Source organism: Nerophis ophidion, linkage group LG17 (genome assembly GCF_033978795.1).
Source record: "Nerophis ophidion isolate RoL-2023_Sa linkage group LG17, RoL_Noph_v1.0, whole genome shotgun sequence".
Classification (NCBI taxonomy): domain Eukaryota; kingdom Metazoa; phylum Chordata; class Actinopteri; order Syngnathiformes; family Syngnathidae; genus Nerophis; species Nerophis ophidion.
In genome coordinates this window covers 11,802,725-11,819,805 of record NC_084627.1, presented here as the reverse complement: position 1 = coordinate 11,819,805, position 17,081 = coordinate 11,802,725, and the positions used below count along the sequence as shown (strand labels likewise).

Below are 17,081 nucleotides of genomic sequence, written 5' to 3'. Positions count from 1 at the left end.
CTATTTGCAGCCTTCTCAGGTAAATATCCAAATAACTTTTCCCACAGGCTAATAATACATTTTTATATTGTAGCGTCCAGGAAGAGGTAGTGCTGCAAGGGGTTCTGTGTATTTGTTCTGTTGTGTTTATGTTGTTACAGTGCAGATGTTCTCCCGATATTTGCTTGTCATTCTCATTTAGTGTTGGTTCACAGTGTGGCGCATATTTGTAACAGTGTTAAAGTTGTTTATACGGCCACCCTCAGTGTGACCTGTATGGCTGTTGACCAAGCTTGCATTACATTAGCGTGTTTGTGTGTAAAAGCCACATATGTCATGTGACTAGGCCGGCACGCTGTTTTTACGTAGGAAAAGCGGATGTGACGAAAGGTTTTAGAGGACGCCAATATTGTTGTCCAGGTGGGAATCGGGAGAAATTTGGGATTTTCGTGAGGGGCACTGAAATTTGGGAGTCTCCTTGAAAAATCGGGGAGTGGGGGGGTTAGCAAGTGTGAGTATTAGCGGTGAATGCGGTGTTACAGCGACATTGCCGCTGTATAACACCGGCGGGCCAGCTCTAATGTTAATTTGATATTGCCTCAAGGGCCAAATGAAAAAACACGGCGGGCCAGAGTTTGACACCCATGCTCTAGATCAGGGGTGCCCACACTTTTTCTGCAGGCGAGCTACTTTTCAAATGACCAACTCAAGGGGATCTACCTCATTTATATATATCATTTATATTTATTCATTTATGAAAGAGACATTTTTGTAAACAAGTTAAATGTGTTTAATGATAATACAAGCATGTGTAACACATATAGATGTCTTTCTTTCACAAAGACAAGAATATAAGTTGGTGTATTACCTGATTCTGATGACTTGCATTGATTGGAATCAGACAGTAATGATGATAACGCCCACATTTTCAAATGGAGGAGAAAAAAAGTTGTCCTTTCTGTACAATACCACATGAAAGTGGTTGGTTTTTGGCATCTAATTCATCCAGCTTCCATACACTTTACAAGAAAAACGTTGGCGGCAAATTCCGTAGCTTGCTTGATTGACATTCACGGCACCCGAGGGTCTTGTGAGATGACGCTGGCTGCTGCCAGTTCATTATTATGAAAAAATGACAGAGAGGAAGGCGAGAAACACTTTTTATTTCAACAGACTTTCGCGCCGTCCCTTCCGTCAAAACTCTAAAGGCCGACTGCACATTTCCTATCTTCACAATAAAAGCCCTGCTTCATGCTGCCTGCGCTAACAAAATAAGAGTCTCGGAAAGCTGGCGTGCACAAGTGATGTGCACGCCAGCTTTCTGAGGGATCGCTTGTGCACGCCAGTTTTCCGAGACTCTGTATTTAGTTAGCGCAGGCAGCATGAAGCAGGGCTTTTATTGTGAAGATAGGAAATGTGCAGTCGGCCTTTAGAGTTTTGACGGAAGGTACGGCGCGAGAGTCTGTTGAAATAAAAAGTGTTTCTCGCCTTCCTCTCGGTCATATTTTCATAATAATGAACTTGCAGCAGCCAGCGTCATCTCACAAGACCCTCCGGTACCGTGAATGTCATTTAAGTGACGTCTTGGTGAAGATTGATGATCACTAATTTTTAGGTCTATTTTTTTTAAAAGCCTGGCTGGAGATCGACTGACACACCCCCCGCGGTCGACTGGTAGCTCGCGATCGACGTAACGGGCACCCCTGATTTAGATCAACATTAGGAAAAAATGGAAAAAACCCAAAATATGCAATATTTTCACCCGATAACATTTTTTTAGGTGGAATATTTGAGATGATATAATAATTGGAGCCTTAATTTTGGATTTTGATTCATTATTATTTTTTGAGGAATGACACCTAAAAACGAATCACACTAAAATAATTGGGGATCCAAAAGTGTCCTACTTATTAAAGTGTTAAAAAATAAATAATACATTTTTTTTTACTGTTTTCACTTCCAAAGACATGCACCTGGGGATAGGCCCCTCCCACTTCCAAAGACATGCACCTGGGGATAGGTTGATTGGCAACACTAAATTGGCCCTAGTGTGTGAATGTTGTCTGTCTATCTGTGTTGGCCCTGCGATGAGGTGGCGACTTGTCCAGGGTGTACCCTGCCTTCCGCCCGATTGTAGCTGAGATAGGCGCCAGCGCCCCCCGCGACCCCGAAAGGGAATAAGCGGTAGAAAATGGATGGATGGATGGATGTTTTCTATTAGCACAATAATCTCGAGATCAACTTCAGATATATCCGTCAATTTAAAGTTTTATTGTTTATGTTTTGTTTGTTAGTTTTAGGCCCTTCTTTTAAAAAAAACAGCTCAGTTTTTTATACGGCAAAAAGCAAAATATGCAACATTTTCCCCCGAAAATATTTTGAAGTGGAATATTTCATGTAACGTAATCAAAGCCTTGAATAGGTCAATAATTCAAAATGACATTGAAACTGAGGAAGGACTCTCAAAAGTGTAGCAAAATAAGTCAAGGAGATTATAGAAGTGAAGTGAATTATATTTATATAGCGCTTTTCTCTAGTGACTCAAAGCGCTTTACATAGTGACACCCAATATCGAAGTTACATTTAAACCAGCGTGGGTGGCACTGGGAGCAGGTGGGTAAAGTGTCTTGCCCAAGGACACAACGGCAGTGACTAGGATGGCACGAGCGGGAATCGAACCTGCAACCCTCAAGTTGCTGACACGGCCGCTCTACCAACAGAGCTCTGCCGCCCCGTAACTTACACATCTGTGAAGGCACCATTAATGTTGAAAGGTACATACAGGTTTTGGAGCAACATAAGTTGCCATCCAAGCAACGTTATCATGGACGCCCCTGCTTATTTCAGCAAGGGGACGGCGTGGCGGGGTTGGTAGTGGCTGTGCCAGCAATCTGAGGGTTACTGGTTCAATCCCCACCTTCTACCTTCCTAGTTTACGTCCAAGGCTGGTCCTGGCAACACCCAGCTTTGAAGTGAAGTGAAGTGAATTATATTTATATAGCGCTTTTCTCTAGTGACTCAAAGCGCTTTACATAGTGACACCCAATATCTAAGTTACATTTAAACCAGCGTGGGTGGCACTGGGAGCAGGTGGGTAAAGTGTCTTGCCCAAGGACACAGCGGCAGTGACTAGGATGGCACGGGCGGGAATTGAACCTGCAACCCTCAAGTTGCTGGCACGGCCACTCTACCAACAGAGCTCTGCCGCCCCGTAACTTACACATCTGTGAAGGCACCATTAATGTTGAAAGGTACATACAGGTTTTGGAGCAACATAAGTTGCCATCCAAGCAACGTTATCATGGACGCCCCTGCTTATTTCAGCAAGGGGACGGCGTGGCGGGGTTGGTAGTGGCTGTGCCAGCAATCTGAGGGTTACTGGTTCAATCCCCACCTTCTACCTTCCTAGTTTACGTCCGAGGCTGGTCCTGGCAACACCCAGCTTTGAAGTGAAGTGAAGTGAATTATATTTATATAGCGCTTTTCTCTAGTGACTCAAAGCGCTTTACATAGTGACACCCAATATCTAAGTTACATTTAAACCAGCGTGGGTGGCACTGGGAGCAGGTGGGTAAAGTGTCTTGCCCAAGGACACAACGGCAGTGACTAGGATGGCACGAGCGGGAATCGAACCTGCAACCCTCAAGTTGCTGGCACGGCCGCTCAACCAACCGAGCTATGCCGCCCTATATGTTTCCCCCTTTTGGTGCTCATACTACCGTCTAAGTTAGCATAATTATTGGAAAGAAGCAAAGACCACCACCGACTAGGTCACCACTAAAATTTCTCTGCTTGTTTCCCTGCAGATCCCTGACAGCCAGTTGCCCTAAGAGGCCCCGCCCACTCCGCATCAACATGTCTGCCCTTGCCGCCGAACCCATCGATCATCTTCTGTCCCCCCTTCCGTCTTTCTTTCTCCGTGCTGAACGTGTAGCTTCTGCCAAATGACACTCCCACTCGTTTCCTTCCTCTCCTCCACGCGACGTGTGCACCAGCGGCTGACAGCGACGCGCGCCGAAACATTTGTGAAGCACGTCCTCCCTTCTGTTACAGCTGCTGCTCGTCTCGTTTACCAGTATTATGATTATTTATGCAGCGACGACACGTAGGGCACCACTTGAAAGTTTTGCTTGTTTTATTGCCATCTTTTTCATCCGCACTCAATAAAAAGTGAAATGTTTTTACTCTTGCCTTATTCATTTGCGGAGGAACGTGTTGTACGATGTTGGTTTTTGTCACTTTTCAGATAGGAAGACAAGTGTGTACAAATACGGATACGTCCTCTTTTCCCCAGACATGTCCTCCTTTGCCGGGCTGTCCGGGCGGGGTTTCTTAACTGCCTCAAATGCCCGGCATTTTGCGTTAAGGTTGGAAAAATGGAAAGTGTAGCTGCCATTATGATGTGCACTCATGTTTTCTAATGTCTTCAACTATACTAAGTATTTCAATGGTTGGAATCTGCACTTTTGTAAGATATACTAGTTACTATGGTCATCTAATTAGTTAGAGTTTGTATGATTTCTTGGCCATTTTTCAGAGAATGTGAATGATAACACAAAAACACCTTTCTTCCACTCATGCTTAATGGTTGTGTGAAGCTATAGATTGGCAAACAACGGTGTTTACTCTTTTGAAATCAAAATGACAAAAGAAAGTACCCAAATGACCCCGATAAAAGTTGACATACCCCAGTGACTTTGATCTGATAACATGCACAAAAGTTGACACAAACAGGTTTGAATGGCTAATCAAGGGACCAATCCTCACTTGTGACCTGTTTGTTTGTAATTAGTGAGTTTCTGGGCTTCTGACTGACCATTGCATCTTTCATCCAGTGCTGCACATATGTTTCTGGATTCTGACTCATGAGGAAGGCAAAAGAATTGTCAAAAGGATCTGCGAGAAAAGGTCATTGAACTGCATAAAACAGGAAACGGGGTATAGAAAGATATCCAAGGAATTGAGAACGCCAATCAGTAGTGTTCAAACGCTGATTAAGAAGTAGAAAATGAGGGATTCAGGTAGACCAGCAAAGATTTCAGCCACAACTGCTAGGAAAATTGTTCGAGATGCAAAGAAAAATCCACAAATAACTTCAGCTGGAATACAGGACTCTCGGAAAAATGGTGGCTGTTTCAAGTTGCACAATAAGGACGCACTTGAAGAAAAATGGGCTGCATGGTCGAGTCACCAGAAGAAAGCCATCACTCCAAATGACTTTGTTCCAGAAGTTCTGAGGCTTGTCTCTGTGCTGTTTGGTGTAATGTAAGCGGGATACTTTGTGACCTTTGCACAGAAATGGTTTTCTTCCGGCGACTCGACCATGCAGCCCATTTTTCTGGCCAAGAAATCATAAATTCCCCCAGGGTATGTCAACTTATGAGCACCACTGTATATGTCTCCGTTATCCATGGAATAACGCTGATTAAGAAGTAGAAAATGAGGGATTCAGGTAGACCAGCAAAGATTTCAGCCACAACTGCCAGGAAAATTGTTCGAGATGCAAAGAAAAATCCACAAACAACTTCAGCTGACATACAGGACTCTCTGAAAAATGGTGGTGTGGCTGTGTCAAGATGCACAATAAGGAGGCACTTGAAGAAAAATGGGCTGCATGGTCGAGCGGTTCAAAGAAAGCCGTCACTCCAAATGACTTTGTTCCAGAAGTTTTGAGGCTTGTCTCTGTGCTGTTTGGCGTAATTTAAGCGGGATACTTTGTCACATTTGCGCAGAAATGGCTTTCTTCCGGCGACTTGACCATGCAGCCCATTTTTCTGGCCAAGAAATCATAAATTCCCCCAGGGTATGTCAACTTATGAGCACGACTGTATATGTCTCCGTTATCCATGGAATAACGCTGATTAAGAAGTAGAAAATGAGGGATTCAGGTAGACCAGCAAAGATTTCAGCCACAACTGCCAGGAAAATTGTTCAAGGTGCAAAGAAAAATCCACAAATAACTTCAGCTGGAATACAAGACTCTCTGAAAAATGGCGGTGTGGCTGTTTCAAGATGCACAATAAGGAGGCACTTGAAGAAAAATGGGCTGCATGGTCGAGCGGCCAGAAGAAAGCCGTCACTCCAAATGACTTTGTTCCAGAAGTTTTGAGGCTTGTCTCTGTGCTGTTTGGCGTAATGTAAGCGGGATACTTTGTGACATTTGCACAGAAATGGCTTTCTTCCGGCGACTCGACCATGCAGCCCATTTTTCTGGCCGAGAAATCACAAATTCCCCCAGGGTATGTCAACTTATGAGCACCACTGTATATGTCTCCGTTATCCATAGGATAACGCTAATTAAGAAGTAGAAAATGAGGGATTCAGGTAGACCAGCAAAGATTTCAGCCACAACTGCCATGAAAATTGTTCGAGGTGCAAAGAAAAATCCACAAATAACTTCAGCTGGAATACAAGACTCTCTGAAAAATGGCGGTGTGGCTGTTTCAAGATGCACAATAAGGAGGCACTTGAAGAAAAATGGGCTGCATGGTCGAGCGGTTAAAAGAAAGCCGTCACTCCAAATGACTTTGTTCCAGAGGTTTTGAAGCTTGTCTCTGTGCTGTTTGGCGTAATGTAAGCGGGATACTTTGTGACATTTGCACAGAAATGGTTTTCTTCTGGCGACTCGACCATGCAGCCCATTTTTCTGGCCAAGAAATCATAAATTCCCCCAGGGTATGTCAACTTATGAGCACGACTGTATATGTCTCCCTTATCCATAGGTTTATCTACAACCCATAAAGTAGGCACGCACATCCGGATTCCCCACATGCATTGCTTCAAAACTACGGCAAGTAGTAATGTCCAAAAACATAATCGAGACGAAGCAGAAGAACGACGAAGATACAGTCATGGCGACGATGAGTAAGAAGAAGCATGCTTGCAAGCTCCAAAATGATTGCGGAAAATATTTCAGTTCATCCAGGACAGCTCGAATGTTGTAGATCAGACTTCTCCATTGAACACGGTGGAGGAATGGATATAGTCACTCTTGAACGGTCATGGAGATGACAATTGAGACCCGAAGCAAAGATGGCTATGCTGGTAGCTGCGAGCAACATCTCGTTCTCATTTCCCGGATTCAAAAATCGCTCACCGGTACTCAAATGGCAGAACAAAGGCTACTCAAATAGTGAAAGGTGAGTGTTATTTTTTTTAAAGTAACCAGCAAGTACAGATACCATGAATTGATTAACGTGGACCCCGACTTAAACAAGTTGAAAAACTTATTCGGGTGTTACCATTTAGTGGTCAATTGTACGGAATATGTACTGTACTCAAAGTAAAGCCGTTGCTCCTCCACATGGAGAGGAGCCAGATGAGGTGGTTCGGAGATCTGGTCCGGATGACACCTGAACGCCTCCCTAGGGAGGTTTTAAGGGCACGTCCAACCGGTAGGAGGCCACGGGGAAGACCCAGGACACGTTGGGAAGACTATGTCTCCCGGCTGGCCTGGGAACGCCTCGGGATCCCACGGGAGAAGTCTGGGCTTCCCTGCTTAGGCTGCTGCCCCCGCGACCCAACCTCGGATGAGCGGAAGAAGATGGATGGATGTACTGTGCAATCTACTAAAACAGTTTCAATCAATCAATCAATCAAAAACAGTACAGTTAGTACAGGGGTGTCCAAACTTTTTCCACTGAGGGCCGCACACTGAAAAATCAAAGCAAGCGGGGGCCATTTTGATATGTTTTTATTTAAAAAAAAACAATACAATATATGTGTAAAAATATACATTTAGACCTCCACTCAGGGTTGATCCCAGGGACCCTAAAGGACTTTGGTCCTAAAAATATTTAAAATTTGACATCATTTTGTATTGTTGTTATTCAAGGTATTAATTTCTAGATCAACATTAATATAAGGTTTTTAAAGATTTAAGTTGTATGCTCTTTTTGTCGAAGAAAAAAACAGTTTGTTATGGAACAAAACACAAAATATGCAATAGTTTCTCCCAATAAAATTTTAAAGTGGAATATATGAGATTATAGAATAATTGGAGCCTTAAAAATGTCAACACATATTGATTTTAATTTTTTTTTTTTTTTTTTTTTTAGCAATGACACACATACAAAAAACTGCACTAAAATTATTAGTGGATCCAAAAGTGTCCTGCTCATTAAAAATAAAAAACTTTTTTTTTTTTTTTACTGTTTACTTTAAACAGTCTTGAGATCAACTTCCGCTCCATCTGTCCATTATAACTGTTATTGTTGTTTATGTTTTTATTTTGTTATTATTAGGCCCTTCTTAGGAAAAAAAACAACTTTGTTTTTTATATGGCAAACACACAATATGCAACATTTTCCCCAAAAAATATCTCAAAGTGGAATATTTAATGTGACAAAAATATCCAAATCAAAAATATCCAAATCAAAAATATCCAAATCTATTGCTATTCTTTATAAAGTAAGACACATGCTGAATAAGACATGCCTGCATATGTTGTATTATTCTTTTATTTTTCCATATTTAACGTATTGTGTTGAAATTTGGGGAAATGTTTATAAAACAAACATAGACCCAATCATAAAACTTCAAAAAAGGGTCATTAGAATAATACACAAAGCCTGCTACTATGAACATACCAATCCCTTATTTATGAGTTCAAATGTGTTAAAATTTTCCGACGTTGTGTTTTTAAAAACAATGGAAATTATGTTTCGAGTAAAGAACAACAGCCTTCCAGCTTGTATTCGCAGGCTATTTCATTTAAGAGGAGAAAACTATAATTTACGGGGGATATCGATTTTTGAAATGGGTAAAGCGAGAACAAATATAAAATACAAATGTATTACAGTTTTAGGAGTTAAATGGTGGAACAAGCTCAGTGATGAGCTGAAGACATGCAATTCTTTGGTAAGGTTTAAGAAAACATTGAAAGGTGAAATAATTGAAAATTATAAAATATAGTCACAATTACTTTCATCCCATTGATTTTTGATTTATTTATTTTTTTATGTTGATGTTCCAGGCAATCTAATTTTCTGTGAAGGTATAGGATAGGCAAATATAAGCTTTGGCTTCAGCCTATTCCTTTTTTGGTCATTCTTTTTCTTTTCTTTTATGTGTAAATGTGCATTATTGTATACATATAACATGTACTGTAAAACTGATCACACACAATGGTTGATTGATTTGATTTGACCGAAATAAACTTATTTCATTCTTATTTCATTCATTCATTCACATTGATTTTGATTCATTATTATTTTATAAAGAAAGAAACAGCCTGCATGGCAGCTTTGTGTTATTAGAGTAAACATTGCAACATTTCTTGTCACATTTCACCTTTTTCACTTTTTTATTTTTTTAATTTTATTTTTAGAATGTGCTTAGGGCCGTTAAAAAATTACCCCCGGGCCGCACTTTGGACACCCCTGAGTTAGTAGACAACTGTGTTTTCACTACTGTGTACTGTACATACAAATATATATATATATACATATATAAGAAAAATACTTGAATTTCAGTGAATTCTAGCTATAAATATACTCCTCTCCTAAACCCGGCTCCGCCCACCCTCTTAACTCCGCCCATGCCCCGCCCACTAAGTGGAAGGACTTCCATCCATCAATTTTGGCGCCTATCTCAGCTTGTTGTTATTAACTCTTGCATGCAATAACGTAAAATGTCCACTAAATGGTGCTGTTTCTTGTATTTTCAACATTGTGACGTCATTGCCATTTAAACAGTCTATTTGTGCTTAAATACCAACGCAACCACAATTCTTAATTTATGTTGTTAAAAAAATATATAGACATTATTGTAAACGCTTTTATTGTTAACATGTCGGGTGTGGCATTGCTTCAGGAGAAATAAATAAATAAATAAATAAATAAAAAAAGCAAAAGACTCCAATACTATAGTGGAGCTGCTGTCCATTAGGACCCAAAGGAGAGTCCGTGGTGCGTTCATGACCGGGAATTATCAGTACATCATAAATAACTGCTGGCAGGACTGTATCTCTGCACCCGACTTGCTTCTCCCACCACATTCCTGCACCGGTGGGATGATTGGAGCGGCTCCTAATGATGTATGACGTGCTTGCATGTATAAAGTGTGCTGGGTTCAGCCGGCACCACTCCCCCTCCACCCCTGTGGGGTTTGCAAAGAGTGCCACGTAGTCCACCAGACTGTGTGTGTGTGTGTGTGTGTGTGTGTGTGTGTGTGTGTGTGTGTGTGTGTGTGTGTGTGTGTGTGTGTGTGTGTGTGTGTGTGTGTGTGTGTGTGTGTGTGTGTGTGTGTGTGTGTGCGCGCCTGCACAGTGCTCCAAGAGTAATGGAAACCCAGCATTTATGAAAGAGGAGGAAATATTTGAATTATCTCAGTCTGCTACACAACTTTAGCCGAGACACTTGTGTAATATATTTAGTTTGGCTACAAAAGCAAGGGTGAAAAACCTTGCATTTGAATAAAATGAGACAAACAAAAAAACAATATTAGCACCGCCCCATTAGGAGGGAGAGTACATCCATTTGTTGTAAAGCTGTCTAAAATGACTAAAATTGAAGTTTAACAATGTTTTCTACAAAAAGAAAGAGTAAGTAGAAACAATAGCACTGTGAAAGAGAGCCGAGCTACACTGCAAAAAGTCAGTGTTCAAAAACAAGAAAAAAAATTAAAGCTGCAAGCAGCGATGGACGGGGCCAACTTTTGCTGGTGTTTCCTGCCTTTAGCCATTCAACATATCTTTACCTTCACGTTACCTACCTTCCCTGCATCCTGGGGTCACACTGCTTCTTTCTGTCACCCAAAATGTTTGAAAAAAGTTGACGGGTTTGATTTGGAGAGGTAAGTGCCAACTTCCTGTTGATTTTTGCTGAAGGATGTCAATTATAAAAATGTAGGTCTAAGTGAGACCTACATAGAGGTTTTTGTTTCATGTCCCTACAACATTCCTACCGGAAGTTACAAGCCGTTTTGTCTGTGTTTTCTTCCTAGGAGCAGTTTTGTCTGTGTTTTATTCCTAGGGGGCGCTAGAGTGCAATTAAGAGTTTTGGGGTTTGGTTTTCATAAGATCGCAAATTTCCCCAGTCCTGATGTGTGTGTCCAGTTTGGTGAGTTTTGAAGCATTTTAAGGGGGTCAAATTACAGATCAAAGAGGCAAAAATTACATTTTTTAGGGAAACTTTGCGCAGGGGTTCTTTGAAGGCGCATAAAATCAAAACGGGAGAAGTTATTTTAACTCTTTTGATAAATTTTAATCCGAAGAGTTCAGTCTCTCTCATGTGCGAGTTTGAAGCCAACACGACAAACGCACCCAGAGGAGATAATGTTTGAAAAAAGGTGACGGGTTTTCACAAAACTTTTGATTTGGAGGGGTAATTTACAACTTCCTGTTGATTTTTGCTGAAGGATGTCAATTATTAAAATGTAGGTCTAAGTGAGACCTACATAGAGGTTTTTGTTTCATGTCTTTCCGACATTCCCACCGGAAGTTACAAGCCATTTTGCCTGTGTTTTCTTCCTAGGAGCAGTTTTGTCTGTGTTTTATTCCTAGGGGGCGCTAGAACACAATTAAGAGTTTTGGGGTTTGTTTTTTATAAGATCGCAATTTTCGCCAGTCCTGATGTGTGTGTCCAGTTTGGTGAGTTTTGAAGCATTTTAAGGGGGTCGAATTACAGATCAAAGAGGCAAAAATTTAATTTTTTAGGAAACTTTGCGCAGGGGTTCTTTGATGGCGCATAAAATCAGAACAGGAGAAGTTATTTGAACTCTTTTGGTACATTTTAATCAGAAGAGTTCAATTTCTCTCCTGTGTAAGTTTGACGCCAACACAACAAACGCGCTCAGAGGAGATAATGTTTGAAAATAGGTGACGGGTTTTTACAAAACATTTGTTTTGGAGGGGTAATTTCCAACTTCCTGTTGAATTTTGCTGAAGGATGTCAATTATTAAAATGTAGGTCTAAGTGAGACCTACATAGAGGTTTTGTTTCATGTCTTTCCGACATTCCCATCGGAAGTTACAGGCCGTTTTGTCTGTTTACTTCCTAGGAGCAGTTTTGTCTGTGTTTTATTCCTAGGGGGCGCTAGAGCGCAATTTAGAGATTTGGGGTTTGGTTTTTATAATATCGCAATTTCCCCAGTCCTGATGTGTGTGTCCAGTTTGGTGAGTTTTGAAGCATTTTAAGGGGGTCAAATTACAGATCAAAGAGGCAAAAATTAAATTTTTTAGGAAACTTTGCGCAGGGGTTCTTTGATGGCGCATAAAATCAGAACAGGAGAAGTTATTCGAACTCTTTTGATAAATTTTAATCAGAAGAGTTTGATTCCGTCTCTGTTTTATTCCTTGCCTCTTGTCTTGTTTAACCGATGTCATCAATGTTTGAACCTGGCAGTTATGTTCTTGACTCTGATAGTATGCGTGTTTTAGCACTTTGTGAAAATGTTTTTGTTCTTCGAAGTGTGTTATATAAACAGAGTGGATCGGAAAACAAGCGGTGCGTCTGCAAGCCGAACACAGGAGAGGAAATGTGAGCCAGATGTTTGACCAAGTGACGGGACTTGGAATAACTTTATGGTCAATTTAGCAGCGTGAGAGCAAAAGGAGCCACTTTCCTACTTTACTCATTTGTTTTGTTATGCTTTCTCTGCCGTGGTCCTCACCGCAAAGGGATCTGTCGACAGACTGCATCGTGGGAAGTTGTACTTTTTTAATAATGACTTGTGCAGAAGGATTATTACAACATGCTGGAATATTCCCCTACACTAGCAAGGTCTTGGCAGTTTTTTTTTTTTTAATCCAGCACATGCTGGATGGTTTATGGACTGATGCGAGAAGGAAAGTGGGCCGACGCAGGAGCCCTGTGGAACGCCAGATGATATTTGGTTTTGTCCTGCCAGTTCTGTGAATTGATACAAATTCCTTTCAAACGGCCCCCCTGACAAAAAAAAAAAAAAAGAGTTTGGACCCGAGGTGGATTCCAGCAACAAAAAGAACTTGGCTAATTCCTTGCAGATGTGCGGAGGGAATGTGGCGCTGCCTGGGAGGAGAAAGTGGAAGAAATGTGAGTTACGAGCAAGGAAGAAAAAAAACAAAACGAAAAAAAAACATCAGTGACCCGGTTCAGTTGGATCCGACTCGGTCTGTCTGACTACGTTATGTACTCATCATGCAAAGTGTTCCTTTTTTTTTTTTTAGTTTTTTTTTATAAATATCACGCTCTAAAGCAGAGGTGACCAACCTTTTTGAAACCAAAAGCTACTTCTTGGGTGCTGATTTATGCGAAGGGCTACCAGTTTGATACACACTTAAATAAATTGCCAGAAATTTGCTCAATTTACCTTTAATGAGTAAATCTATATATACAAACCCCGTTTCCATATGAGTTGGGAAATTGTGTTAGATGTAAATATAAACAGAATACAATGATTTGCAAATATTTTTCAACCCATATTCAGTTGAATATGCTACAAAGACAACATATTTGATGTTCAAACTCATAAACATTATTTTTTTTTGCAAATAATCATTAACTTTAGAATTTAATGCCAGCAACACGTGGCAAAGAAGTTGGGAAAGGTGGCAATAAATACCGATAAAGTTGAGGAATGCTCATCAAACACTTATTTGGAACATCCCACAGGTGTGCAGGCTAATTGGGAACAGGTGGGTGCCATGATTGGGTATAAAAACAGCTTCCCCAAAAAATGCTCAGTCTTTCACAAGAAAGGATGGGGCGAGGTACACCCCTTTGTCCACAACTGCGTGAGCAAATAGTCAAACAGTTTAAGAACAACGATTCTCAAAGTGCAATTGCAAGAAATTTAGGGATTTCAACATCTACGCTCCATAATATCATCAGAAGGTTCAGAGAATCTGGAGAAATCGCTCCACGTAAGCGGCATGGCCGGAAACCAGCATTGAATGACCGTGACCGTGACCTTCGATCCCCCGTATAAAAAAAACGACGTCAATCTCTAAAGGATATCACCACATGGGCTCAGGGACACTTCAGAAAACCACTGTCACTAAATACAGTTCGTGGCTACATCTTAAAGTTAAAGCTCTAGTTAAAGCTCTACTATGCAAAGCGAAAGTCAGTTATCAACAACATCCAGAAACGCAGCCGGCTTCTCTGGGCTCGAGATAATCTAAGATAGACTGATGCCAAATGGAAAAGTGTTCAGTGGTCTGAAGAGTCCACATTTCAAAATTTTGGGGGAAATATTCGACATCGTGTCATCCGGACCAAAGGGGAAGCGAACCATCCAGACTCTTATTGACGCAAAGTTGAAAAGCCAGCATCTGTGATGGTATGGGGGTGCATTAGTGCCCAAGGCATGGGTAACTTACACATCTGTGAAGGCACCATTAATGCTGAAAGGTACATACAGGTTTTGGAACAACATATGCTGCCATCCAAGCGCCGTCTTTTTCATGGACGCCCCTGCTTATTTCAGCAAGACAATGCCATGCCACATTCAGCACGTGTTACAACAGCGTGGCTTCGTAAAAAAAGAGTGCAGGTACTTTCCTGGCCCGCCTGCAGTCCAGACCAGTCTCCCATGGAAAATGTGTGGTGCATTATGAAGCGAAAAATACGACAGCGGAGACCCCGGACTGTTGAACGACTGAAGCTCTACATAAAACAAGAATGGGAAAGAATTCCACTTTCAAAGCTTCAATAATTAGTTTCCTCAGTTCCCAAACATTTATTGAGTGTTGTTAAAAGAAAAGGTGATGTAACACAGTGGTGAACATGCCCTTTCCCAACTACTTTGGCACGTGTTGTAGCCATGAAATTCTAAGTTAATTATTATTTGCAAAAAATAAAAGAAAGAGTATGAGTTTGAACATCAAATATGTTGTCTTTGTAGCATATTCAACTGAATATGGGTTGAAAATGATTTGCATATCATTGTATTCTGTTTATATTTACAACTAACACAATTTCCCAACTCATATGGAAACGGGGTTTGTATAAAAAAAATGGCTATTTCTGTCTGTCATTCCGTCGTACATTTTTTTTGTAGAGAATAAATGATGAAAAGAACACTTAATTGAACGGTTTAAAGAGGAGAAAACACGAAAAAAATGAAAATTTAATTTTTATACATAGTTTATCTTCAATTTTGACTCTTTAAAATTCAAAATTCAACCAAAAAAAAAAGAAGAGAAAAACTAGCTAATTCGAATGTTTTTGAAAACATTTTAAAAAAGAACATCATTAGTAAATTTTTCTTGATTAAGATTAATTTTAGAATTTTGCTGACATATTTTAAATAGGTTAAAATCCAATCTGCACTTTGTTAGAATATATAACAAATTGGACCAAGCTATATTTCTAACAAAGACAAATAATTATTTCTTCTACATTTTTCAGAACAAAAATTTTAAAAGAAATTCAAAAGACTTTGGAATACGAATTAAATTTGATTCTACAGATTTTCTAGATTTGCCAGAATAATTTTTTTGAATTTTAATCATAATAAGTTTGAAGAAATATTTCACAAATATTCTTCGTGGAAAAAACAGAAGCTAAAATGAAGAATTAAATTAAAATGTATTTATTATTCTTTACAATTAAAAAAAAAATACTTGAACATTGATTTAAATTGTCAGGAAAGAAGAGGAAGGAATTTAAAAGGTAAAAAGGTATATGTGTTTAAAAATCCTAAAATCATTTTTAATGTATTTTTTTCTCTAAAATTGTCTTTCTGAAAGTTATAAGCAAAGTAGAAACATAAATGAATTTATTTAAACAAGTGAAGACTAAATTTTTTTAAATAATTTCTTGAATTGAGTTTTGTCTCTCTTAGAATTAAAAATGTCCAGCAAAGCGAGACCAGCTTGCTAGTAAATAAATACAATTTAAAAAATGGAGGCGGCTCACTGGTAAGTGCTGCTATTTGAGCTATTTTTAGAACAGGCCAGCGGGCGACTCATCTGGTCCTTACGGGCGACCTGGTGCCCGCGGGCACCGCGTTGGTGACCCCTGGTCTAAAGCGTCCGGCCAATAAAAGCAGAATGCTTTAGTCGGATTCATTCACAAGTGCACTTTAGCTGCAGGCTCCCTTCTGGACGCTCGGTCTGCAAATGTGCAATTATGAGGCACAAACGTATTTTTATCTCTGCGCGTGTGAACAGAGTCCAAAAAGTTCTGAAGGGAAGGGGAAGGCAGTTTTTTTGGACGCGTCCCTGGCTCCGTTTGGCGTGAAGTCAGGGCCCGCAGCTTACACAAGACCGACACGCGGCCTCACGTGACGCTGGAGGACCGCGTTGTCATCTGAGAACCGGGAGGAACGCTACCGTTAACCCTTCACAGGACACATATCAGCCTCTTCTCAGTTTTCCGATGAGGTCTACCCCACCCCAGCAGACGCTACAGGGTGCTGAAAGTGGGCACAAATAGACTAAAAAAACAGTTTTTACCCAAGAGCCATAGTGAGTGAGCACAATGTGTCCGTCATGTCCTCATGTGTCATGTCTTTGTATTTACCCGGACTATAATGGGAATTAATCATACTTGCCAACACTCCCGAATTTCAGTTCCCCTCCCGAAAATCTCCCAGGGAAACCATTCGGACAACAATATTGGGGCCATGCCTTTAGGTACTGCATTTAGCGTCCTCTACAACCTGTCATCACGTCCGCTTTTCATCCATACAAACAGCGTCCCGGCCCCAGTGACATAATAATACTTAGTCAACAGCCATACAGGTCACACTGAGGGTGGCTATATAAACAGCTTGAGCACTGTTAAAAATATGCGCCACACGGTGAACCCACACCAAACAAGAATGACAAACACATTTCGGGAGAACATCCGCACCGTAACACAACATAAACACAACAAAACAAATACCCAGAACCCCTTGCAACACTAACTCTTCCAGGACGGTACAATATACACCCCCCGCTACAACTTTAACACTGTTACAAATATGCGCCACGCTGTTAACCCACACCAAACAAGAATGACAAATACATTTTGGGAGAACATCCGCACCGTAACAAAACATAAACACAACAAAACAAATACCAAGAACCCCTTGCAACACTAACTCTTCCAGGACGGTACAATATACACCCCCCGCTACAACTTTAACACTGTTACAAATATGCGCCACGCTGTTAACCCACACCAAACAAG

The 17,081-nt window shown here is 40.7% G+C and overlaps 1 protein-coding gene across 2 annotated transcripts in view; it reads left to right on the top strand.

Moving 5' to 3' along the window:
• The window catches only part of mpx (myeloid-specific peroxidase), a 33,242-nt gene extending 29,083 nt beyond the window's left edge, over positions 1 to 4,159 (top strand). For both annotated transcript variants that reach the window (XM_061876288.1, XM_061876289.1), the window contains one exon: positions 3,786 to 4,159. In XM_061876288.1, the coding sequence (XP_061732272.1) occupies positions 3,786 to 3,809 (24 nt within the window). In that variant the 3' untranslated portion in view covers positions 3,810 to 4,159. The remainder of the gene's footprint in view (positions 1 to 3,785) is intronic.
• Positions 4,160 to 17,081: the final 12,922 nt, after the last annotated feature.